We start from the raw sequence: 24,629 nt of genomic DNA, 5'->3' as shown, positions 1-24,629 counted from the left end.
GGGGGGGGGGGGGGGTGGGGGGGGGGGGGGGTGGGGGGGGGGGGGGGTGGGGGGGGGGGGGGGTGGGGGGGGGGGGGGGTGGGGGGGGGGGGGGGTGGGGGGGGGGGGGGGTGGGGGGGGGGGGGGGTGGGGGGGGGGGGGGGTGGGGGGGGGGGGGGGTGGGGGGGGGGGGGGGTGGGGGGGGGGGGGGGTGGGGGGGGGGGGGGGTGGGGGGGGGGGGGGGTGGGGGGGGGGGGGGGTGGGGGGGGGGGGGGGTGGGGGGGGGGGGGGGTGGGGGGGGGGGGGGGTGGGGGGGGGGGGGGGTGGGGGGGGGGGGGGGTGGGGGGGGGGGGGGGTGGGGGGGGGGGGGGGTGGGGGGGGGGGGGGGTGGGGGGGGGGGGGGGTGGGGGGGGGGGGGGGTGGGGGGGGGGGGGGGTGGGGGGGGGGGGGGGTGGGGGGGGGGGGGGGTGGGGGGGGGGGGGGGTGGGGGGGGGGGGGGGTGGGGGGGGGGGGGGGTGGGGGGGGGGGGGGGTGGGGGGGGGGGGGGGTGGGGGGGGGGGGGGGTGGGGGGGGGGGGGGGTGGGGGGGGGGGGGGGTGGGGGGGGGGGGGGGTGGGGGGGGGGGGGGGTGGGGGGGGGGGGGGGTGGGGGGGGGGGGGGGTGGGGGGGGGGGGGGGTGGGGGGGGGGGGGGGTGGGGGGGGGGGGGGGTGGGGGGGGGGGGGGGTGGGGGGGGGGGGGGGTGGGGGGGGGGGGGGGTGGGGGGGGGGGGGGGTGGGGGGGGGGGGGGGTGGGGGGGGGGGGGGGTGGGGGGGGGGGGGGGTGGGGGGGGGGGGGGGTGGGGGGGGGGGGGGGTGGGGGGGGGGGGGGGTGGGGGGGGGGGGGGGTGGGGGGGGGGGGGGGTGGGGGGGGGGGGGGGTGGGGGGGGGGGGGGGTGGGGGGGGGGGGGGGTGGGGGGGGGGGGGGGTGGGGGGGGGGGGGGGTGGGGGGGGGGGGGGGTGGGGGGGGGGGGGGGTGGGGGGGGGGGGGGGTGGGGGGGGGGGGGGGTGGGGGGGGGGGGGGGTGGGGGGGGGGGGGGGTGGGGGGGGGGGGGGGTGGGGGGGGGGGGGGGTGGGGGGGGGGGGGGGTGGGGGGGGGGGGGGGTGGGGGGGGGGGGGGGTGGGGGGGGGGGGGGGTGGGGGGGGGGGGGGGTGGGGGGGGGGGGGGGTGGGGGGGGGGGGGGGTGGGGGGGGGGGGGGGTGGGGGGGGGGGGGGGTGGGGGGGGGGGGGGGTGGGGGGGGGGGGGGGTGGGGGGGGGGGGGGGTGGGGGGGGGGGGGGGTGGGGGGGGGGGGGGGTGGGGGGGGGGGGGGGTGGGGGGGGGGGGGGGTGGGGGGGGGGGGGGGTGGGGGGGGGGGGGGGTGGGGGGGGGGGGGGGTGGGGGGGGGGGGGGGTGGGGGGGGGGGGGGGTGGGGGGGGGGGGGGGTGGGGGGGGGGGGGGGTGGGGGGGGGGGGGGGTGGGGGGGGGGGGGGGTGGGGGGGGGGGGGGGTGGGGGGGGGGGGGGGTGGGGGGGGGGGGGGGTGGGGGGGGGGGGGGGTGGGGGGGGGGGGGGGTGGGGGGGGGGGGGGGTGGGGGGGGGGGGGGGTGGGGGGGGGGGGGGGTGGGGGGGGGGGGGGGTGGGGGGGGGGGGGGGTGGGGGGGGGGGGGGGTGGGGGGGGGGGGGGGTGGGGGGGGGGGGGGGTGGGGGGGGGGGGGGGTGGGGGGGGGGGGGGGTGGGGGGGGGGGGGGGTGGGGGGGGGGGGGGGTGGGGGGGGGGGGGGGTGGGGGGGGGGGGGGGTGGGGGGGGGGGGGGGTGGGGGGGGGGGGGGGTGGGGGGGGGGGGGGGTGGGGGGGGGGGGGGGTGGGGGGGGGGGGGGGTGGGGGGGGGGGGGGGTGGGGGGGGGGGGGGGTGGGGGGGGGGGGGGGTGGGGGGGGGGGGGGGTGGGGGGGGGGGGGGGTGGGGGGGGGGGGGGGTGGGGGGGGGGGGGGGTGGGGGGGGGGGGGGGTGGGGGGGGGGGGGGGTGGGGGGGGGGGGGGGTGGGGGGGGGGGGGGGTGGGGGGGGGGGGGGGTGGGGGGGGGGGGGGGTGGGGGGGGGGGGGGGTGGGGGGGGGGGGGGGTGGGGGGGGGGGGGGGTGGGGGGGGGGGGGGGTGGGGGGGGGGGGGGGTGGGGGGGGGGGGGGGTGGGGGGGGGGGGGGGTGGGGGGGGGGGGGGGTGGGGGGGGGGGGGGGTGGGGGGGGGGGGGGGTGGGGGGGGGGGGGGGTGGGGGGGGGGGGGGGTGGGGGGGGGGGGGGGTGGGGGGGGGGGGGGGTGGGGGGGGGGGGGGGTGGGGGGGGGGGGGGGTGGGGGGGGGGGGGGGTGGGGGGGGGGGGGGGTGGGGGGGGGGGGGGGTGGGGGGGGGGGGGGGTGGGGGGGGGGGGGGGTGGGGGGGGGGGGGGGTGGGGGGGGGGGGGGGTGGGGGGGGGGGGGGGTGGGGGGGGGGGGGGGTGGGGGGGGGGGGGGGTGGGGGGGGGGGGGGGTGGGGGGGGGGGGGGGTGGGGGGGGGGGGGGGTGGGGGGGGGGGGGGGTGGGGGGGGGGGGGGGTGGGGGGGGGGGGGGGTGGGGGGGGGGGGGGGTGGGGGGGGGGGGGGGTGGGGGGGGGGGGGGGTGGGGGGGGGGGGGGGTGGGGGGGGGGGGGGGTGGGGGGGGGGGGGGGTGGGGGGGGGGGGGGGTGGGGGGGGGGGGGGGTGGGGGGGGGGGGGGGTGGGGGGGGGGGGGGGTGGGGGGGGGGGGGGGTGGGGGGGGGGGGGGGTGGGGGGGGGGGGGGGTGGGGGGGGGGGGGGGTGGGGGGGGGGGGGGGTGGGGGGGGGGGGGGGTGGGGGGGGGGGGGGGTGGGGGGGGGGGGGGGTGGGGGGGGGGGGGGGTGGGGGGGGGGGGGGGTGGGGGGGGGGGGGGGTGGGGGGGGGGGGGGGTGGGGGGGGGGGGGGGTGGGGGGGGGGGGGGGTGGGGGGGGGGGGGGGTGGGGGGGGGGGGGGGTGGGGGGGGGGGGGGGTGGGGGGGGGGGGGGGTGGGGGGGGGGGGGGGTGGGGGGGGGGGGGGGTGGGGGGGGGGGGGGGTGGGGGGGGGGGGGGGTGGGGGGGGGGGGGGGTGGGGGGGGGGGGGGGTGGGGGGGGGGGGGGGTGGGGGGGGGGGGGGGTGGGGGGGGGGGGGGGTGGGGGGGGGGGGGGGTGGGGGGGGGGGGGGGTGGGGGGGGGGGGGGGTGGGGGGGGGGGGGGGTGGGGGGGGGGGGGGGTGGGGGGGGGGGGGGGTGGGGGGGGGGGGGGGTGGGGGGGGGGGGGGGTGGGGGGGGGGGGGGGTGGGGGGGGGGGGGGGTGGGGGGGGGGGGGGGTGGGGGGGGGGGGGGGTGGGGGGGGGGGGGGGTGGGGGGGGGGGGGGGTGGGGGGGGGGGGGGGTGGGGGGGGGGGGGGGTGGGGGGGGGGGGGGGTGGGGGGGGGGGGGGGTGGGGGGGGGGGGGGGTGGGGGGGGGGGGGGGTGGGGGGGGGGGGGGGTGGGGGGGGGGGGGGGTGGGGGGGGGGGGGGGTGGGGGGGGGGGGGGGTGGGGGGGGGGGGGGGTGGGGGGGGGGGGGGGTGGGGGGGGGGGGGGGTGGGGGGGGGGGGGGGTGGGGGGGGGGGGGGGTGGGGGGGGGGGGGGGTGGGGGGGGGGGGGGGTGGGGGGGGGGGGGGGTGGGGGGGGGGGGGGGTGGGGGGGGGGGGGGGTGGGGGGGGGGGGGGGTGGGGGGGGGGGGGGGTGGGGGGGGGGGGGGGTGGGGGGGGGGGGGGGTGGGGGGGGGGGGGGGTGGGGGGGGGGGGGGGTGGGGGGGGGGGGGGGTGGGGGGGGGGGGGGGTGGGGGGGGGGGGGGGTGGGGGGGGGGGGGGGTGGGGGGGGGGGGGGGTGGGGGGGGGGGGGGGTGGGGGGGGGGGGGGGTGGGGGGGGGGGGGGGTGGGGGGGGGGGGGGGTGGGGGGGGGGGGGGGTGGGGGGGGGGGGGGGTGGGGGGGGGGGGGGGTGGGGGGGGGGGGGGGTGGGGGGGGGGGGGGGTGGGGGGGGGGGGGGGTGGGGGGGGGGGGGGGTGGGGGGGGGGGGGGGTGGGGGGGGGGGGGGGTGGGGGGGGGGGGGGGTGGGGGGGGGGGGGGGTGGGGGGGGGGGGGGGTGGGGGGGGGGGGGGGTGGGGGGGGGGGGGGGTGGGGGGGGGGGGGGGTGGGGGGGGGGGGGGGTGGGGGGGGGGGGGGGTGGGGGGGGGGGGGGGTGGGGGGGGGGGGGGGTGGGGGGGGGGGGGGGTGGGGGGGGGGGGGGGTGGGGGGGGGGGGGGGTGGGGGGGGGGGGGGGTGGGGGGGGGGGGGGGTGGGGGGGGGGGGGGGTGGGGGGGGGGGGGGGTGGGGGGGGGGGGGGGTGGGGGGGGGGGGGGGTGGGGGGGGGGGGGGGTGGGGGGGGGGGGGGGTGGGGGGGGGGGGGGGTGGGGGGGGGGGGGGGTGGGGGGGGGGGGGGGTGGGGGGGGGGGGGGGTGGGGGGGGGGGGGGGTGGGGGGGGGGGGGGGTGGGGGGGGGGGGGGGTGGGGGGGGGGGGGGGTGGGGGGGGGGGGGGGTGGGGGGGGGGGGGGGTGGGGGGGGGGGGGGGTGGGGGGGGGGGGGGGTGGGGGGGGGGGGGGGTGGGGGGGGGGGGGGGTGGGGGGGGGGGGGGGTGGGGGGGGGGGGGGGTGGGGGGGGGGGGGGGTGGGGGGGGGGGGGGGTGGGGGGGGGGGGGGGTGGGGGGGGGGGGGGGTGGGGGGGGGGGGGGGTGGGGGGGGGGGGGGGTGGGGGGGGGGGGGGGTGGGGGGGGGGGGGGGTGGGGGGGGGGGGGGGTGGGGGGGGGGGGGGGTGGGGGGGGGGGGGGGTGGGGGGGGGGGGGGGTGGGGGGGGGGGGGGGTGGGGGGGGGGGGGGGTGGGGGGGGGGGGGGGTGGGGGGGGGGGGGGGTGGGGGGGGGGGGGGGTGGGGGGGGGGGGGGGTGGGGGGGGGGGGGGGTGGGGGGGGGGGGGGGTGGGGGGGGGGGGGGGTGGGGGGGGGGGGGGGTGGGGGGGGGGGGGGGTGGGGGGGGGGGGGGGTGGGGGGGGGGGGGGGTGGGGGGGGGGGGGGGTGGGGGGGGGGGGGGGTGGGGGGGGGGGGGGGTGGGGGGGGGGGGGGGTGGGGGGGGGGGGGGGTGGGGGGGGGGGGGGGTGGGGGGGGGGGGGGGTGGGGGGGGGGGGGGGTGGGGGGGGGGGGGGGTGGGGGGGGGGGGGGGTGGGGGGGGGGGGGGGTGGGGGGGGGGGGGGGTGGGGGGGGGGGGGGGTGGGGGGGGGGGGGGGTGGGGGGGGGGGGGGGTGGGGGGGGGGGGGGGTGGGGGGGGGGGGGGGTGGGGGGGGGGGGGGGTGGGGGGGGGGGGGGGTGGGGGGGGGGGGGGGTGGGGGGGGGGGGGGGTGGGGGGGGGGGGGGGTGGGGGGGGGGGGGGGTGGGGGGGGGGGGGGGTGGGGGGGGGGGGGGGTGGGGGGGGGGGGGGGTGGGGGGGGGGGGGGGTGGGGGGGGGGGGGGGTGGGGGGGGGGGGGGGTGGGGGGGGGGGGGGGTGGGGGGGGGGGGGGGTGGGGGGGGGGGGGGGTGGGGGGGGGGGGGGGTGGGGGGGGGGGGGGGTGGGGGGGGGGGGGGGTGGGGGGGGGGGGGGGTGGGGGGGGGGGGGGGTGGGGGGGGGGGGGGGTGGGGGGGGGGGGGGGTGGGGGGGGGGGGGGGTGGGGGGGGGGGGGGGTGGGGGGGGGGGGGGGTGGGGGGGGGGGGGGGTGGGGGGGGGGGGGGGTGGGGGGGGGGGGGGGTGGGGGGGGGGGGGGGTGGGGGGGGGGGGGGGTGGGGGGGGGGGGGGGTGGGGGGGGGGGGGGGTGGGGGGGGGGGGGGGTGGGGGGGGGGGGGGGTGGGGGGGGGGGGGGGTGGGGGGGGGGGGGGGTGGGGGGGGGGGGGGGTGGGGGGGGGGGGGGGTGGGGGGGGGGGGGGGTGGGGGGGGGGGGGGGTGGGGGGGGGGGGGGGTGGGGGGGGGGGGGGGTGGGGGGGGGGGGGGGTGGGGGGGGGGGGGGGTGGGGGGGGGGGGGGGTGGGGGGGGGGGGGGGTGGGGGGGGGGGGGGGTGGGGGGGGGGGGGGGTGGGGGGGGGGGGGGGTGGGGGGGGGGGGGGGTGGGGGGGGGGGGGGGTGGGGGGGGGGGGGGGTGGGGGGGGGGGGGGGTGGGGGGGGGGGGGGGTGGGGGGGGGGGGGGGTGGGGGGGGGGGGGGGTGGGGGGGGGGGGGGGTGGGGGGGGGGGGGGGTGGGGGGGGGGGGGGGTGGGGGGGGGGGGGGGTGGGGGGGGGGGGGGGTGGGGGGGGGGGGGGGTGGGGGGGGGGGGGGGTGGGGGGGGGGGGGGGTGGGGGGGGGGGGGGGTGGGGGGGGGGGGGGGTGGGGGGGGGGGGGGGTGGGGGGGGGGGGGGGTGGGGGGGGGGGGGGGTGGGGGGGGGGGGGGGTGGGGGGGGGGGGGGGTGGGGGGGGGGGGGGGTGGGGGGGGGGGGGGGTGGGGGGGGGGGGGGGTGGGGGGGGGGGGGGGTGGGGGGGGGGGGGGGTGGGGGGGGGGGGGGGTGGGGGGGGGGGGGGGTGGGGGGGGGGGGGGGTGGGGGGGGGGGGGGGTGGGGGGGGGGGGGGGTGGGGGGGGGGGGGGGTGGGGGGGGGGGGGGGTGGGGGGGGGGGGGGGTGGGGGGGGGGGGGGGTGGGGGGGGGGGGGGGTGGGGGGGGGGGGGGGTGGGGGGGGGGGGGGGTGGGGGGGGGGGGGGGTGGGGGGGGGGGGGGGTGGGGGGGGGGGGGGGTGGGGGGGGGGGGGGGTGGGGGGGGGGGGGGGTGGGGGGGGGGGGGGGTGGGGGGGGGGGGGGGTGGGGGGGGGGGGGGGTGGGGGGGGGGGGGGGTGGGGGGGGGGGGGGGTGGGGGGGGGGGGGGGTGGGGGGGGGGGGGGGTGGGGGGGGGGGGGGGTGGGGGGGGGGGGGGGTGGGGGGGGGGGGGGGTGGGGGGGGGGGGGGGTGGGGGGGGGGGGGGGTGGGGGGGGGGGGGGGTGGGGGGGGGGGGGGGTGGGGGGGGGGGGGGGTGGGGGGGGGGGGGGGTGGGGGGGGGGGGGGGTGGGGGGGGGGGGGGGTGGGGGGGGGGGGGGGTGGGGGGGGGGGGGGGTGGGGGGGGGGGGGGGTGGGGGGGGGGGGGGGTGGGGGGGGGGGGGGGTGGGGGGGGGGGGGGGTGGGGGGGGGGGGGGGTGGGGGGGGGGGGGGGTGGGGGGGGGGGGGGGTGGGGGGGGGGGGGGGTGGGGGGGGGGGGGGGTGGGGGGGGGGGGGGGTGGGGGGGGGGGGGGGTGGGGGGGGGGGGGGGTGGGGGGGGGGGGGGGTGGGGGGGGGGGGGGGTGGGGGGGGGGGGGGGTGGGGGGGGGGGGGGGTGGGGGGGGGGGGGGGTGGGGGGGGGGGGGGGTGGGGGGGGGGGGGGGTGGGGGGGGGGGGGGGTGGGGGGGGGGGGGGGTGGGGGGGGGGGGGGGTGGGGGGGGGGGGGGGTGGGGGGGGGGGGGGGTGGGGGGGGGGGGGGGTGGGGGGGGGGGGGGGTGGGGGGGGGGGGGGGTGGGGGGGGGGGGGGGTGGGGGGGGGGGGGGGTGGGGGGGGGGGGGGGTGGGGGGGGGGGGGGGTGGGGGGGGGGGGGGGTGGGGGGGGGGGGGGGTGGGGGGGGGGGGGGGTGGGGGGGGGGGGGGGTGGGGGGGGGGGGGGGTGGGGGGGGGGGGGGGTGGGGGGGGGGGGGGGTGGGGGGGGGGGGGGGTGGGGGGGGGGGGGGGTGGGGGGGGGGGGGGGTGGGGGGGGGGGGGGGTGGGGGGGGGGGGGGGTGGGGGGGGGGGGGGGTGGGGGGGGGGGGGGGTGGGGGGGGGGGGGGGTGGGGGGGGGGGGGGGTGGGGGGGGGGGGGGGTGGGGGGGGGGGGGGGTGGGGGGGGGGGGGGGTGGGGGGGGGGGGGGGTGGGGGGGGGGGGGGGTGGGGGGGGGGGGGGGTGGGGGGGGGGGGGGGTGGGGGGGGGGGGGGGTGGGGGGGGGGGGGGGTGGGGGGGGGGGGGGGTGGGGGGGGGGGGGGGTGGGGGGGGGGGGGGGTGGGGGGGGGGGGGGGTGGGGGGGGGGGGGGGTGGGGGGGGGGGGGGGTGGGGGGGGGGGGGGGTGGGGGGGGGGGGGGGTGGGGGGGGGGGGGGGTGGGGGGGGGGGGGGGTGGGGGGGGGGGGGGGTGGGGGGGGGGGGGGGTGGGGGGGGGGGGGGGTGGGGGGGGGGGGGGGTGGGGGGGGGGGGGGGTGGGGGGGGGGGGGGGTGGGGGGGGGGGGGGGTGGGGGGGGGGGGGGGTGGGGGGGGGGGGGGGTGGGGGGGGGGGGGGGTGGGGGGGGGGGGGGGTGGGGGGGGGGGGGGGTGGGGGGGGGGGGGGGTGGGGGGGGGGGGGGGTGGGGGGGGGGGGGGGTGGGGGGGGGGGGGGGTGGGGGGGGGGGGGGGTGGGGGGGGGGGGGGGTGGGGGGGGGGGGGGGTGGGGGGGGGGGGGGGTGGGGGGGGGGGGGGGTGGGGGGGGGGGGGGGTGGGGGGGGGGGGGGGTGGGGGGGGGGGGGGGTGGGGGGGGGGGGGGGTGGGGGGGGGGGGGGGTGGGGGGGGGGGGGGGTGGGGGGGGGGGGGGGTGGGGGGGGGGGGGGGTGGGGGGGGGGGGGGGTGGGGGGGGGGGGGGGTGGGGGGGGGGGGGGGTGGGGGGGGGGGGGGGTGGGGGGGGGGGGGGGTGGGGGGGGGGGGGGGTGGGGGGGGGGGGGGGTGGGGGGGGGGGGGGGTGGGGGGGGGGGGGGGTGGGGGGGGGGGGGGGTGGGGGGGGGGGGGGGTGGGGGGGGGGGGGGGTGGGGGGGGGGGGGGGTGGGGGGGGGGGGGGGTGGGGGGGGGGGGGGGTGGGGGGGGGGGGGGGTGGGGGGGGGGGGGGGTGGGGGGGGGGGGGGGTGGGGGGGGGGGGGGGTGGGGGGGGGGGGGGGTGGGGGGGGGGGGGGGTGGGGGGGGGGGGGGGTGGGGGGGGGGGGGGGTGGGGGGGGGGGGGGGTGGGGGGGGGGGGGGGTGGGGGGGGGGGGGGGTGGGGGGGGGGGGGGGTGGGGGGGGGGGGGGGTGGGGGGGGGGGGGGGTGGGGGGGGGGGGGGGTGGGGGGGGGGGGGGGTGGGGGGGGGGGGGGGTGGGGGGGGGGGGGGGTGGGGGGGGGGGGGGGTGGGGGGGGGGGGGGGTGGGGGGGGGGGGGGGTGGGGGGGGGGGGGGGTGGGGGGGGGGGGGGGTGGGGGGGGGGGGGGGTGGGGGGGGGGGGGGGTGGGGGGGGGGGGGGGTGGGGGGGGGGGGGGGTGGGGGGGGGGGGGGGTGGGGGGGGGGGGGGGTGGGGGGGGGGGGGGGTGGGGGGGGGGGGGGGTGGGGGGGGGGGGGGGTGGGGGGGGGGGGGGGTGGGGGGGGGGGGGGGTGGGGGGGGGGGGGGGTGGGGGGGGGGGGGGGTGGGGGGGGGGGGGGGTGGGGGGGGGGGGGGGTGGGGGGGGGGGGGGGTGGGGGGGGGGGGGGGTGGGGGGGGGGGGGGGTGGGGGGGGGGGGGGGTGGGGGGGGGGGGGGGTGGGGGGGGGGGGGGGTGGGGGGGGGGGGGGGTGGGGGGGGGGGGGGGTGGGGGGGGGGGGGGGTGGGGGGGGGGGGGGGTGGGGGGGGGGGGGGGTGGGGGGGGGGGGGGGTGGGGGGGGGGGGGGGTGGGGGGGGGGGGGGGTGGGGGGGGGGGGGGGTGGGGGGGGGGGGGGGTGGGGGGGGGGGGGGGTGGGGGGGGGGGGGGGTGGGGAACGTGCCCACCAGGAACTCCCTGGTCAGCACCTTTTCGTCGTTTCCACGGTACCGCATGCGCACGACGAACCTCTTTCGGGGGTCCCTCTCTCTGCCCCCCTCTTCCTGCTCCGCCATCGTCTCCTCTGGCCGCCGCTGCCTCTCCTCTCCTCGTTTCCGTCCTCTCTGTCGCTTGCTCTGTCCTTTCAGTTCTCCTCCTCTCTCCGCCGTGGGTTTGCGGGGCTGCTGCCGCTGTTGTTGTCGCCGCCACCGGCCTTCTTCCATCTCCTCTTCCTCCTCCTCCTTGTCCCTGCGCGATTTGTGCGTAAGTACGACCCTCTCTTCTGCCGGTATGCTGCTGCTGCTGTGTTTGCGCTTCCCTTGTCTCCCGGGTCGCTGTCACCAAAGTTCCGGTTCTCTCTCTTGTGTCTGTACGGGTCCGCTGCTGCTGTCGCTGTCTCTGTCGTCCCTGTTGCTGTTTCTGCTGCTGCCGCCGCCGCTGCCGCCGCTGTCGTCTCTTTTTTGCTTTTCTCTCCTTCTCCTCTCCTTCTCCTCCTCTTCCTCCTCCTCGGTTTCCGTGTACCAGTTTTTCTTTGCCTTCGATTTTCCCTTTCCGGGGTCCGTTTTGTTTTTCCTCTTCCTTCTCCTTTCTGCCTGTGTTGTTTGTCCTTTCTTTGCTTTCTTCTTTTTCTTCTCCTTCTCCTTCTCTCTGTCGTCACAGCTGCTGCTGACTTCTGCTTCTGAGGTGTCGCTTTCCTCCTCGTAGCTGGTGCTGCCGATCACGATCTCTTCTCTGTCGTCGTTGTCTTCTGTTTCTCTGTCTTGTTCTTTTCCTTCCTCCTTCGCTTTCTCTTTCTCCATTTTCCTCTTGTTCTTCTTCTTCTGCTTTCTTTCTTTTCCTGCTTCCTCCGGTGCTCTTACTGGCCGTTTGCTGTTTCTTTCTGGCCGCCTCTTCTGTTGGCTCGCTTGTCTCTTCCGTCGCCTTTGGAGCTGCTGCTGTTGCCGCTGCTGCCGCCGTCGCTATCTTTTCTGGCGGGGGCGGGGGTCTCGGCTTGGGCAGCTGTGGCAGGGGTTTACTTTGTGGCAGGCCCGTTGCTGGCATGGGTTGTTGTTTTTGCGCCATCTGCTGTCCTGCCCTTGCCCGGCTTCCTCGAGCGATGTCGCTGCCTTGTGCGCCGCCACCGCCGCCTCTGGGTTTGCATGGGACCGCTGTGCCCCTTGCTGCTTCTCCTCGGTCTTCTTCTTTTCCTCCGCCACCGTCGCCTTCTTCGTTGTCATCTGCTGCTTCCTCACTTTTATCCTCTGCCATAGGTTGATCCACCATTCAGTCCACCACCATGTGGCTCTCCACTTCCCCGGGTCTCCTGCTGAAAGGCACCATCTCGTTCAGGTTCCGCTTCCCTCCTGTCTCCGTGAGCAGTTCGTAGTGGTTCTCCTGCACCTGCTCCCACTTACTGACCATCTCGTGGATCCAGTCCGCGAACCCCTCCTCTCTCATTTGGTGCGGCAGGACGTACTGCAGCACGTCCTCCGAGATTCGGGCGTGGAGCAGCCTCTGGACCACGGCTTTGGCCATGCTGAGGTCGTACGTGGTCTTGTAGATGTCTCTGGGCTCCCCCGGCAGGTTGCCGGCCAGCAGCGGTTGCAGACTGCAGAAGGTCTTGTCGAGCAGGTACGCCAGCGTCCCGGGTCGCCTCACCTGCTTGAGCTTTTCCGTGGGCAGCGGGACGATGCAGACGTGCTCCAAGATCTTCCCGTAGGTCTTGAGCAGCTCTTTGACCTTGCTTCCCTCCATCAGGCGCGTGGTGTGCAGCCACGGGAGCTTCCTCTCCTGCTCCCATCTGGCTCTGATGGCTTCTTCTCTGTGTCCTATCTGCAGCCCCAACATGCTCTCCCAGTTGATTTCTGCTGCTTGCTGCACTCCTCTCTGTCCGCCTGCAGGACCGCCTTCATCTCCGGGAAGTTGGTCTTCCACTGCTCCTCTTCCTGGAAGATGCGATGGGTGTACTCTACGAGCGCTCTGAAGTCCCTGTCGCTGCAGAGCTGGCTGCCCCCTTCCCGGAGCAGCCTCTGCGCCAGCTCCTCGTCCATGGCTTCGTCCCCTTCCCTCTCCCCGTGCAGGCTGTCCTCCAGTGGAGGGTGCTTTTGTGGGTCCGAAGGGTCGAAGTCCAGCTGCTCCTCAATGATGATGACGTCTCCCTGCTCCTCCTCCTCCCCCTGCTTGTTTCGTTCTGGCCAGCCAGAGCTCTCGGCCCCCTCCCTCGCGCTCTCTCTCTGGGCACTCTCCGAAGTTTTGGCAAAGCCACCTGTTGTTTTGCCTGCGCCTTGTTTCTCTTCCCAGGCCCCTCGGTTGCCAACCTCCAGCCCCGGCCGCAGCACCGCTACTCAGCCTGGCTTCTCAGCGATGTCCTGGGGGGTCCCCCGAGCTGATGCCTCCCTGGGAGTTGTTTCGCTTCACCCCTCCGTTCGTTTGAATCCCCTCTTGGTCTCTGCGGAGCGTTTGGAAACGCTCCGCTTTGGATTTTTTCCTCCCGGCTCCTTATCCCTCGCTCTGCGCCCTTCGCCAGCGTCGCCATCGCCTTCCTGGGGGTCACCCCTGGGGTTTCCCTGCCGCCGCCCCCAGGGACGTTCCCCCTCCCCGGGTGTCTCTTTTATGTCTTTCAAAATGCATTTAAATTCCATTTTTTGGCCAGTTTGCTTCAACGTCGGCTGGGCACTTTCGCTTTTGCAGCCGGTTTTTCCTGCCGTGGCCATTTTCAGGTCGCTTTCTCTCGGCCCCCCCAGCCCCTTCCATCGCTTCTTGTTGGGCCTCCACTTGTGCCCGGGAGCTTCGGACGCCTGGGGCACCTTTTGGAACAATTCCAAATGCACTTTTAACTCACTTTTTAGCTGTTTTTGTGTTCTCTCTCGGAGCTCAACAGATACACGTCCACCCGTCAGCCAAGCGGTTAGGTGGGTTAGGTTAGGTGGGGTTAGGTTAGGTGGGGTTGGGTTAGGTGGGGTTGGGTTGGGTTGGGTTAAGTGGATTAGGTGGGTTAGGTTAGGTGGGTGGGTTAGGTGGGTTAGGTGGGTCTTTCCAGTGTGGCCTCCATTTCCTGGTTGGACTGCTTTAGGCTCTTCATTTCCTTCTCCTGCTGTTTCTGTTCTTCCTCGAGGGTGCGAACATGGCGCTGCAAATCTCTGACTGCCAATAAAGAAGGAAAAAGAGGGCATGGGTGAGTCCTGGCGTGGCAAATCAGTGACCATTCGAACATGCCACTGTTGTCACGTGCACAGACCGCAACTGTAGAAAGGAGAGACATCCAGGGTCTTCCAGTCTGGAGATGAGCAGAAGTGTGCTAATAGAAGATGGGGGCCACCCATCAAAGGGCTAACCCCCATCTCCTACTAGCTCCCCCTGGAAACAATGGGGGATGGGGGCACCCCCTCTGGTGGTCCATAAATTTTGGCCCCCCGAACCAAACCTCTCAAAACCTGTCCGGCATCATCAGAGGTGCCTCCCCAAAAATCCCTTAAATTTTTGTTCCGTTTGCATGAGCACTGTGCCCCTCACGGGCCAGAATCTGTGGAAAAAACACTGAAATCCGAAAAAAGGGATGTTTTGAACTCAGGACATGTAATGGGAAGTTTGAAGCTGGGGCCCCCTTTCCGTCTTGCCTACATCCTTGGGTGCTAGCCTCTTGTTCAGCAGTACACAAGCTTGCTCCCACATCAACATGACATGATGTAAAATATCTGAACTGATATCTGACGGTCACCTGTCAACCTTCTCTCCATCGAAATGAAACACACAGCTCCCTAAGTCTCTCCACCATGGCGAGAACTTTCCACTCACAATCACCCTTTGCTCCCTTTTCCTCAACCAGCTTGTTATGCATGGACAGACCTGTCCAGTAATCCCTTCACTGACAGGTTTCCCTGAGTTAAGGTCTGCGAGGCCCACTGCTTCCCCCTTACACACATGCCCGTATACAACCTCAAAGAACTCTGGCTAGTTCGTAATGTGGAACACGCCTCAGCAGAGGCCATGCAGAGGAATAGTTGTCTAAACCGCAGGAGAACATGCGATCAATAAGGAACTCACTCATCAGCACCATGTTTGCGCTCGATATCCCCTCGAGGGAGCCTGCAGGCCTTGCAGATGGCGCCTCGGAGGCCAAAGCTCTAGCCGTCTCTCCTGATGTTCCGGAAAAGCAAGTTCAAAGATGTCAACTTTGTCCATTTTGACACCTCTTGATGGAGGTCTGAAGCCTGCTATCATTGCCACGTGCGGCACTTTGAGTTTGCACCCACCTTCCCCTGCTCCCCGCTCCATGCTCTCCCCCTCCTCCTCCTCCTCCTCTGCAGAGGTCTGGCCACCTTCGGTAGGTGATGGAGTACCTGTAAAGGGAAAGTGGGAGGCATGAGGAGAGCGGTAAGATGACGATGGCTGCTCCTGGCAATTAACGCTGGGAGCTCAGGACACATGCAGCTGCCCATCAACACATGTGATGCCGGACTCAGGATGTATGCACACAAGGGCGTACATTCTCCCTTTCGCACAATACCTGGTCTTTTTACTCTCACCAATGATCCACATTCAAATGAAATATCCTTAGCACCGCTACGCTCATCAGCATAAGCTTTATACTGCTTTTGCCTCTGCTCCACTCTTTTCCTCAAACCAGCTTCAGATGGTACAACGGTTTTTACTTTTGGGAATCCACTAATATTCAACTTAGTATGCATTTCTCTCCCATGCAACAATTCTGCTGGTGATCTCTGAGTTGTCGCATGTTTAGTTGCCCTATACGCTTGCAGAAATTCAGTGGTAAACGCAACCCATGCCTTCCCTTCCAATCTAGCTGTCTGCAAGCTATCTTTCAAACTTCTATTAAAGCGCTCAATTTCTCCATTCGCTTGTGGATAATACACTGATGATTTCCTATGTATAATATTTCGTTCTGCCAGGAAGGTTTCAAACTCCCTGGAAGTAAATTGAGCACCATTATCAGAGACCAGCTCTTTGGGGTCCCCTTCTCTACTGAAAACTACACAGAGGAACTTAATTATAGCAGCAGAAGTTGCTCCTGATGTAAATGCTATTTCTGGCCACTTACTAAAATAGTCTATTAGGGTAATCGTATAGCGACACTCAATAGGGGCATTCTGGATGATTCAGGTAGGTTTTGGCCGCCACATTGTCTGTCCTGACGAGGACGTGTTTGTTCTTCATTGTCGCGCTGAAGTGTTGTAGAGCCAGAAATATGGCGCGCAGCTCGAGCAGGTTGATCGGGAGAGAGGATGTTGGTTCGGACCACTTGCCCTGCACGAAGTTCTCTCCCAAGGTTGCTCCCCAGCCTTGGAGACTTGCGTCCGTGAATATCTGAATCAGGGCCTTGTTCGTATAGATTTTGCCCTGTGACAGGTGGGCTTTGACTGTCCACCACTGGAGGTCTGTCTTGAGAGACTGGGGAATGTTTATGGATCTGTCCTGTTTCTGAAGGATGTCCCATTGATACGGGCGCAGATGAAGTTGAAGGCTCCTGGAGTGGAACCTGCTCCACTGGATCATGTCGAAGGTGGCCGTCATGACCCCGAGTGCCTTGGAGAGAAACAGGAGTGAGGCAACTCTGGACTTGATGATCGTTGTCACCATGTGGATGATTTTGACAATCTTGTCCTCTGGGACGAAGAGGGAGTTTCGAGTTGTGTCGATACGTGCCCCTAGGTGAATCAATTGTTGGGTTGGATGTAGGTGGCTCTTCTCTCGGTTGATGAGGAAGCCGTGGTCCAGGAGGACCTGCATGGTCAGGTTCAGGTCTCGAAGGGCTGTCTGCAACAACTTGGATCTAATCAGAATGTCGTCCAGGTAAGGGTGTACGTGTATCCCCTGTTGACGCAGTAGAGTTATGGGTCCCAATAGTAGCTTCGAGAAAACTCTCGGTGCTGTGGCCAACCTGAACGGTAACGCTCGGAACTGGAGGTGTTGGTCCCCTAGGCAGAATCGGAGGAACCTGCGATGAGATGGATGAATGGGGACGTGTAGGTAGGCCTCGGTGAGGTCCAGGGAGGTGAGGAAGTCTCCTGGTCGCAGTGCTTCCGTGATGGACCTCAGGGATTCCATTTTGAACTTTTTTAGATGGATGAATTTGTTCACTGACCGTAGGTTGAGAATGGCCTGCCAGTCCCCGTTTTTCTTGGGGACCATAAAGAAGTGTGAATAGTGACCTGAGCCCTTCTGCCAGGATGGAACTGGTTCTATGGCCTGTAGGTGTTTGACCGCTGCGAGGGTTCTGCTTGCCTTCTCTGGTCTGGAGCTGATTGGAGATTGAAGGAAGTTGGAGGGAGGTAGTTGGAGGAATTCTATGGTGTACCCGAGTGTAACCACCTCCCGAGACCATGCGTCGATGTGGTCTCCTCTCCACTGAGACCGAAAGTTGAGAAGGCAAGCACCCACTGGGATGACATCGGAGTCAGGATCTAGGAGTGGGCTCAGGTCTGGGGTTCTTGTTGAACTTGTTTTGGGGTCTGAAGGTGCCTCTCCTACGAAAGGAGCCCCTATTCGGCCAGGAAGGGGTACGATTGTCCTTGTGTGGGCGCTGGGAGAATTTTTGGATCGAAAGTTATTTTTAGGCCACGAAGCGGATCCACTTGGGCGCACGTATTTGGGCATGGACTTTTTATGGTCCTTTGACTCTACTAGGATGTCATCAAGCTCCTTACCAAATAATCTACCCCCCTGGAAGGAATAAGCAGCGACAATGGATTTGGATTGGTTGTTGGCTTGCCAGGTCCTGAGCCAGGCGTTTCGCCTGGCCACCACGTTGGCGGCCATGGATTGAGATGACAAGGTCAGTGCGTCCAGGGTGGCATCGGCAATGAATGATGCCACAATTCTGACCCTTTCCAGACCATCACGGACCCCCCCGGGCCTCGGGGGGGAGTAATTCCATGATGCGTCCCAGCCACACTAGGATGGCTCGTGATACCGTGGACGCAGGGGCAATTGCCTTCATGGCCAGGGCCAAGGATTCGTGGGATCGTCTGAGGGCTGCCTCAGACCTTTTGTCTAAGGGATCTTTAAGGTTGCCCTCTCCGTCTTTGGACACCAGGCCTGCAGATTGAATGGCCACAATGGGGGCATCTACCAGTGGGACCTTTAGGAGGTCCTCCACGAATTCTGGCACTGCATATAGTTTGCGGGCATTGGCTAGCAGGTGCTTGTTGGAGCCGGGAGTCTCCCACTCTTTTATGATCTTTTTTATGAAAAATTCCGGGAGTGGAAGAATTGATTTGGATGGTTCATCCTGAGGGAAGAACGTTTTGCTACCCTTGGGGCAGCCCTTGATATTGGAAGAGGTGGAGGGTTGATCAGTTTCCACTTCTTGCAGCTCTAGAGCCGCCACAGTTTTAGAGATCAGGAACTGGAGATCTTCTGGGTTAAAGCATTTGTAAGACTGATCTGAGGAGGTCTCCATGACTTCCTCTGTGTCAGAAAAGCGCTCCAAGGTGCCAGGATCAGGACCTATGGCATGGAGGTCCTCTCCCCCTTCTGAGGGGGGAAGGAGCGCACGCACCGGGGATCTAGGATAGCCCCTAGCTTGCCCCTGGCTCAGGGAATCAAGAGCAGGTGCGTTGGAGGGAGGTGGAGTACCAGTAACCCTGGATCCCCTGCCTCTTAACTAAGCCTCTATGTGATCCTCAATAGCCTTCTGAAAGGCGGAGGGAAACTCGTTTGGAGGCCATGCCTGTCCGTCTCTAGAGGGGGCAGTGTGGGATAGTTGTCTTTCACCATCTGAGGAGCCCCCCTCCCGTCCACCGGATCGCTCTTGCCTGCGGGATGAAGGGACGGACGATCTGGCGCCAACGCTGCTTTCGCGTTGGGGCCGTGATGCCTGGGTTCCTCCTGAGGCGTGGGAGGAGGTGTGGGATGGTGCCGGGCCCGACGCCGTCTTCCCTTGCTTGGCCGGAGGTTCGTTTCGGCCGCAGTTATCGTTGGCGCGCTTCTTTCCGGTCCGGGGCGCGCCACGGCGCGCCGCCTCAGCCGCCGCCTCCGATAGGGAAATGCTGGCCGCGGTAGACGCGGCGCTGCGGGAGGCGTGTTTGTTGCCGTCGGGGGGGTTCTTCTTCGAGGAGGCTCTGGTGCCTTCTGCGACCCCCCCGTGAAAGGTCTCCCTGGGGGGAGAGAATTCTCTGTCCGCCATTTTGTTAGGCGGAGTGAGGGGAAAAAAGGCTGGAAAGGAGGAGCAAGGGAATTAAAGAAAATCCCCAAGCCTCCTTGCACAAAGGCAAAAGGAAAAATTAGGAAAGAGAAAAAGGAGGTCTCAGAAAGAGTCAAAGAAGAAGAAGGGAAGAGAAATTAGCAAAAGCTGAGGAGTCCACAGGATCCGTGCGCTCCCTGTTCAGGCAGGAAATAGAACTGGGAAAGTGGAGTGAGTCCTAGCCTGAACAGGAAGTGACGTTTTTGGACCTGCCTCCCTGAGAGGGGGTGGAAATCACCCACCGAGAAGGTCTCCGCCTCCAAGAGAACTGCAGTCTCCTGTCCCGCTTGTGAATGATGTCCTGTTGGTAGGGACGGAGAAATTGTTGCAGAGGTCGTGCATGAAACCTCCCCCACTGTGTAAGATCGATTGTCGCTATTAACATTCCCAGAAGTTTCACCAGATGGAGAAGGGAAACTGATCTGGATTGCAGGAGAGATCTCATCATGGACTGAATTTTGGTTATTTTTTATTCCGGAAGGAAAAGAGCATTCCTGTTGGAGTCTATGACTGCGCCTAGGTGAATTAGGCGTTGTGTCGGTATCAGCAGGGGCGTACCTAGGCAAACTGTAGCCCGGGGACAAAACTTGAGTTTGGTGCCTCCCCATGGGCAGCCACCCTCCCCCATCACGACCAAACGATGATTTTTTTTTTGCACCAGATCATTTCTAATCACCATCACATTATAGAACATGCCTCAACGCAGCAATAGTCCATACCACTCAGCAGAAATCAAACATTTAGCAAATCTTTTCAAAATGCTTTCAAAATGTTTTATCACTGCTGTGAAAATGTGTACGGTGTTATATCCAGCACCCCCAATTGACCCGAGCATTGGAAACACAGCACAGTGCTGGGAGGGAGAGAGAGAGAGAGGGAGAGGACAGGGACAAATTTCAAGTCATGTTTTCCACAGTAGTTGCACACATTGAATTTTAATACTGACAAACTCACAGTCTTCTGAAAATAACTTAACTTAGAAAACATAGTCTTGGAATAACCTTGGATAACTGCTTTTTCATCTGAAATATGTTTAAAGCCTAGAAGGTAAGAAACTCATCTATGACACTAAGAAGGCACCCCAGATTATCTAAGAAGCCCAGTTCAGAACTATTCCATTGTAGAGATAGAACCAGCCAGCTTTGCTGAAGTTTGGGTGTCTGGGCACTCATTCTGTGGGCATCAGCTTCACCTTCAACTGGGTGCCCCCATAGCATTTGCCCCTCCAAAGCAAACTTCAGCAAAGTTGACTGGTTCCTTTCAGGACACTCAGCAGCAGCCCTGAGGTAAATTTGGTGCCCCTACCCAGAGCAAGACCCTCAGCAGAGCACCGCCATTGAAATCTCTACCACAGAGACAGCTTGGCATAACAGCAAGCCTCACCCAATCCCACACCTCTCACTGCTTCAAATAGAGGAGAAATAGCAGCATTTTCCCCTCCAGAAGAACAGAGGCGCACACCCCCTTCCCTACTGCCTTCCACACACCTCTCTTTTAAAATGAAGCCACTCTACAACAACACCTAATGAACTACGTACATCAAGGGGGGGGGGCACTTTTGGTATTTCTTTATATTGAATAATATAAAGAAATACTCTCATATACTTAAGTTTTCAGCTCTCATATACTTAAAAGGAGCAAACCTCTCTGGAAAGATGCAAATGACTGTTTAATTTAGTTTGTTCCCTCCTCCTCTGTCCTTCTGGGCTAGCCACAAATTTACAAAACAATGGACTCAGACCTGAAGCCAACTCAAACAAACAGAACAAGAAGATTTGGAATGCCTCTCTATCCCCAATCATATTCTCTCTTGTAAGGTGGCTTAAAGTTCCTTTCCTCCCCCACACCTTTGCTGGCCCCCCAATATCAGAGAGGCTGCCAAGCACATACAGCAATGAAAGGTAAATACTAGTATTGGGCAGAGAAGGGATTTTGGGGGTAGGATTCTTTAGTTTTTATCTCAACCTATGCAGAGGGAGCCTGTCTTTGCTGATGCTTGCTGATCCAAGGACTGGGCTCCTTCAGTGGGAGACAGTCTGTTTGTTAAGCAGTTTGTTAAGCAGTTTGGAATGCCTCCCCCTCCCCTTCCTTTCTCTCCTGTAAGGAGGATCTAGGTGCAGGGTGCAATCAAGGTGGGCGAAAGGTCCTTTTCCTTTACTCCCACACATCTTTCCTGCTTCCCCCATCACAACAGAGCCCCCCTCAACAGAGACAGAAATGCAAGGGGGGGAGGCAACCCCAGGGGGTAAGGGAAGAGAATCCCAGGGGTGGGTTTTTTCTATTTTCCTTTGGTTGGGGGTGTTTGGGAATTGGGATCTCATTTTGTTCCTCCTTTTAAAAACTTTTTCAAGCTGCTCTGCATCTGGCAGGGAGCGGAGATCTTGGGTTTCCCCCTTCCTTTAAAAAAAAAAAACCTTTTCAAGCCGCATGCTGCAGCAGAGAGGGTTTTTTAACCTTTTCAAGCCATTTAAAGAGAGGAAATCTTGCGGGGGGGCCCCCTTTACTTTTTCAAGCTGCAGTGTGCCAGCCATGGAGGGAGACTGGGACTCAGGATCTTGTCTCAAGAGGGTTTTTTTTACTTTTTCAAGCCACTGAGCAGCAGTGGCTCTTGGGGCAAGGAGGGAAGGGGAAGCAATGGGCAGGGCCGGCGAAAACAAACCTCTCTCTCTCCTCTTGTGACGAGGCGGCTGCGAGGGACATGGGCTGCTGGCAGCAGGACTTGGAGGCAAAAGCCGGAGCCTGCTTCTTTCCCCACGTGCCTGTGCTGCCTGCCTGCTGCTGCTTCCTCCCAGGCCTGCTCTTTCTTTCCCGTCTGTGCTACTGCCTGGGCAGTCAGCAGGGGAGGAGGCAAGGCACGCTGGGTCAAAGGAAGGCGGAGCTCCTCGTCCTGCTCTGGTGGCTTTCTTGCTTGGGCTGAGAGGTGGAACTGGCCCAGTAGGCCACCGTCCAAAGTGGGTGGGGCTAAGGCAACCAGTTTGCTGGCGCCCCCATGTGACCAAACACGTGACAAAAATTGCTGCGCCCAGGGACAAAGGGTACCCTTTGTCCCTAGGCAGGTACGCCAGTGGGTATCAGGGAACTCTTCTTGATGTTGATCAGGAAACCGTGTGACTGTAGAGTTTTCATGACCAAATCCAGGTCCTGAACAGCTCTTTCTCTGGATCGAGAACGAATTAATAGGTCGTCCAGGTAGGGGTGAATGTGCACCCCCTGCTGACAAAGAAGAGTGATGGGGGCCAACATAATTTTGGAAAAAACTCTCGGAGCTGAAGCCAGGCCAAAGGGGAGAGCTCTGAACTGGTAGTGTTGGTTGTTTACTGCGAATCTGAGGAATTTCCTGTGGGATGGTCTGATTGGGACATGTAGATAGGCAATAGCAAATGAAAGGCAAGTAAGGGAATCCGAAAATAATAAACACAAGTCGGGGAGCCTCTCCCCCAAACAAAAACTTGCCAAAAAACTCAAGGAAGTGAAGTAAATACTATTTATGGTGATCAATACTAAATATATATACACATACAAGCTAATATAAAAAACCACGGTACTTATCATGTAATCAGTGCTTATCTGAGCGTGATAAGCTTCGGAGAGGTCTAGAGATGTCAAGAAGTCTCCACTCCTGAGAGCCTCTGAGATAGTTCTGAGGGATTCCATCTTGAACCTGCGGGGTCTTATGAATTTGTTGATGCCTCGCAAATTCAAAATTGCCCTCCAGTCCCCTGATTTTTTGGGAACTGTGAAGAAATGCCAGTAGTGACCGCAGAAGAACTCCCCCTTGGGCACAGCTTCTATGGCCCCTATTGTCAGAAGGTGGTCTATGGCTTTCAGAGTTCGCAAAGCCTTGTCCTTCCTGTTGCTTAGGGGAGAAGGGAGGAAATGTGTAGGTGGAAGGGAAAGGAATTCTATGGCATATCCCTGGGAAACCGCTTCTGCCGTTCCGGCGTCAACGTGGTTGCCTCTCCATGTCTCCTGGAAGAGGGAGAGATGCCCCCCGACCTGTGCCGAGTCAGGTCTTAGGAGTCCCGTCTGTTCTGATGTTCTTATCAAACTTGGATCTAAAGTTTCCTCAGCGACGAAAGGAGCCAGAACCGCGGGAAAACCAGGGGGAGCTTCCACTCTCTCTTGGAGTCCAGGAGGTGCTCCTTCCATCTCTGGGAGTACGCTGTAGAACTCTCTGTGAACAAAAAGAAGTCCTAGACCAAGGATGAGTTTTGTCATTGCGAAGGAATTTGGGAAGAGTCTTCTTCTTATCTTTAGTTTCAACAACTACACGATCTAGTTCATTTCCAAACAGGGTTGTGCCTTGGAAGGCATAGCTGGTGATTAGGCTTTTCGATTGCGAGTCTGCCTGCCAGGCTCGGATCCAGGCATCGCGACGGGCTACCAGGGTAGATGCCATGGCTCGCACTGATAAAACTAGGGCATCAAGAGAGGCATCCGCAATAAATGCCGCTCCCATTCTGATACGTTCTATTCCCTCCCTAGCTGCCGTCTGTTCCAATGGTAGAATATCAAGGACCCGGTTGGCCCAAACTAACAGAGCTCTGGCCACAGTAGAGGCTGGAGCTGTGGTCTTCATGAAGGTGGCCAAAGATTCGTGAGAACGTCGGAGCATTGTGTCAGATCTTTTGCCGATTGAATCTTTAATATTACCTTCACCTTCTTTGACCAGAAGTCCCCCTTGAGTGGGAACCACTGGGGCGTCCACTGGGGGAATTTTCATGATAGACTCGTATTCTGGGACCAGATAGCGCTTCTTAGCGGTGGTGTTTGTTAGATGCCGGGGCTTCCCATTCTTTTAAAATCTTTTTAATGAAGAATTCAGGAATAGGAAAAACTGATTTACGAGTTTCCTCCTGTGGCAAATATTGTTTACTGCCTTTGGGGCATCCTTTAATAGGAGGTAAGGAAGACGAGGCTCTAGGGATCTGTGCGTCCTGTGTCATGCAATTCTAGGGCTGTGGTGGTCTTTGCTATTAGGAAGGCCAGATCCTCGTTTTAAAAGCATCTGGTAGAAGCTTCTGATTCATTCACCTCTATTTCTTCAGTGTCAGAGAAATGAGTGACTGATTGCTGGTCCTCATCCCCGCTATATTCATCCTCGTGAGGAAACTGCAGGGGATCTTCCAATGGGAGTCTAGGGTAACCCCTAGTTGGCCCATGGGTAAGTGGTGGGGACCTAGGGTAACCCCTAGATTGCCCACGTGGGGGGGGGAGGAGCTGGATCCTGTGGAGAGAACCTGTAGGTATCTCTGGTAGGTCCCTGTGAAGAGGCTTCTGGACCCTGAGATGCGGCTCTAGGGTATCCCCTAGACTGCCCATATGAAGCATGGGGATCTGTTTCCATAAGGGTTAGGGTTAGGGTTAGGGTTAGGGTTAGGGTCTGCTTTCACCACTGAGGGTCTGCTTTCACTATGGTGAAAACTCTGTAATTTATCCTCAATAGCCTTATTGAGAAATGCTGCAAAGTCAGTGGGAGACCGGAATTGCCCATTGAATGGTTGAACAGTCCCCACCTGATCTCCCTCTTTCGTGCTAGGCTCTGCTTCTCCTCCCACCTCGCAGGAAATCTCTTGCCTGGTAGCGTTCCTTTGAAGCACGCCGTCGCTTCGATCTGGGGAACCTCCTTGCAGACGGGTCTCTGTCACAGCGATTGCTCCGGTCGGGGCGCCCTGCTTCGTCTGTGGGTCCCTTGCCGCTTGAAAGTTAATTGGAGAGGCAACAGGAAGAGAAAGCTCTGCGCTGTCTCTGCGTGCCGCGGAGGAAGGGGCGGTGGCGCTCGCACTCCGCTTGGCTGGTGGCTGCTCAGGAGCCCCTTGAGAGATGAGAGGTCATTTCGGCTCCTGCGTTTTGCCTAACCTAGAGTTTTCTGCCAAAGTCCTAGGTGGCCCAGGGTTTGATTTAGAAGCGATGTTAGGCTTCTTAGTAGAGGCTCTGGTGGACTCTGCCGCTGAACGGTGGTATCCCAGAGGGGGAGAAAAACGACCGTCAGCCATCTTGGGATTTTTTGGGCGGGAGATTTCCTCAGAGGGGACCCTATCTATTGCTAAACTCTCTAGCGTCCCGCCCTCCAAAAACAATACAGGGGTAAAGACAGACAAGACAAGGACAAAGGTAAGACTAGGAAATTAGAGACAGGAGGACGAAAGAAACACCAATAGCCAGGATTCAGGTACCAGATACCAAGAATTCCGTGCGCTCCCTGCTAGGCAGGAAAAAATGCTGGCTAAAATGGATGCCAAGCCTAGACAGGAAGTGACAAAATTCTTGTTCCTGCCTCCCTGAAATGGGGTGGAGAATCACCCACCAAGATGCCCCGAGCCTCCAAGAGAAGATGCCATCTTATTGGTATTTCACTTTCTTCAATATCCTTTTTGACTTTGGGAAAAGTCACTTCCAACTTAGCTGCTTGCTCTAGGGCGGAGACTTACTGCTAGCATAGAGAACAGAAAGCTTATTGCGTGCTACTTTAGGCCAATAGGCTCTGATCTCCTCTTGTTGCTAGGTAGGCTTCTAGCCTTAATTGCTGCTTGCTCTAGGGCAGTGATGGCGAACCTTTTT

General features: G+C 68.7%; 1 protein-coding gene across 1 annotated transcript in view; it reads right to left on the bottom strand.

Moving 5' to 3' along the window:
• Positions 1–12,099: 12,099 nt before the first annotated feature.
• LOC125434801 overlaps positions 12,100–24,629 on the bottom strand; it is an 18,346-nt gene continuing 5,816 nt past the window's right edge. The window contains exon 2 of the mRNA XM_048500532.1: positions 12,100–13,009. Within this exon, the coding sequence (XP_048356489.1) occupies positions 12,280–13,009 (730 nt within the window). The 3' untranslated portion in view covers positions 12,100–12,279. The remainder of the gene's footprint in view (positions 13,010–24,629) is intronic.

The sequence above is a fragment of the Sphaerodactylus townsendi genome, linkage group LG06 (assembly GCF_021028975.2).
Source record: "Sphaerodactylus townsendi isolate TG3544 linkage group LG06, MPM_Stown_v2.3, whole genome shotgun sequence".
In the NCBI taxonomy this organism is placed as follows: domain Eukaryota; kingdom Metazoa; phylum Chordata; class Lepidosauria; order Squamata; family Sphaerodactylidae; genus Sphaerodactylus; species Sphaerodactylus townsendi.
The sequence above is the reverse complement of the archived record's forward strand: the minus strand, read 5'-3'. Positions and strand labels throughout refer to the sequence as shown.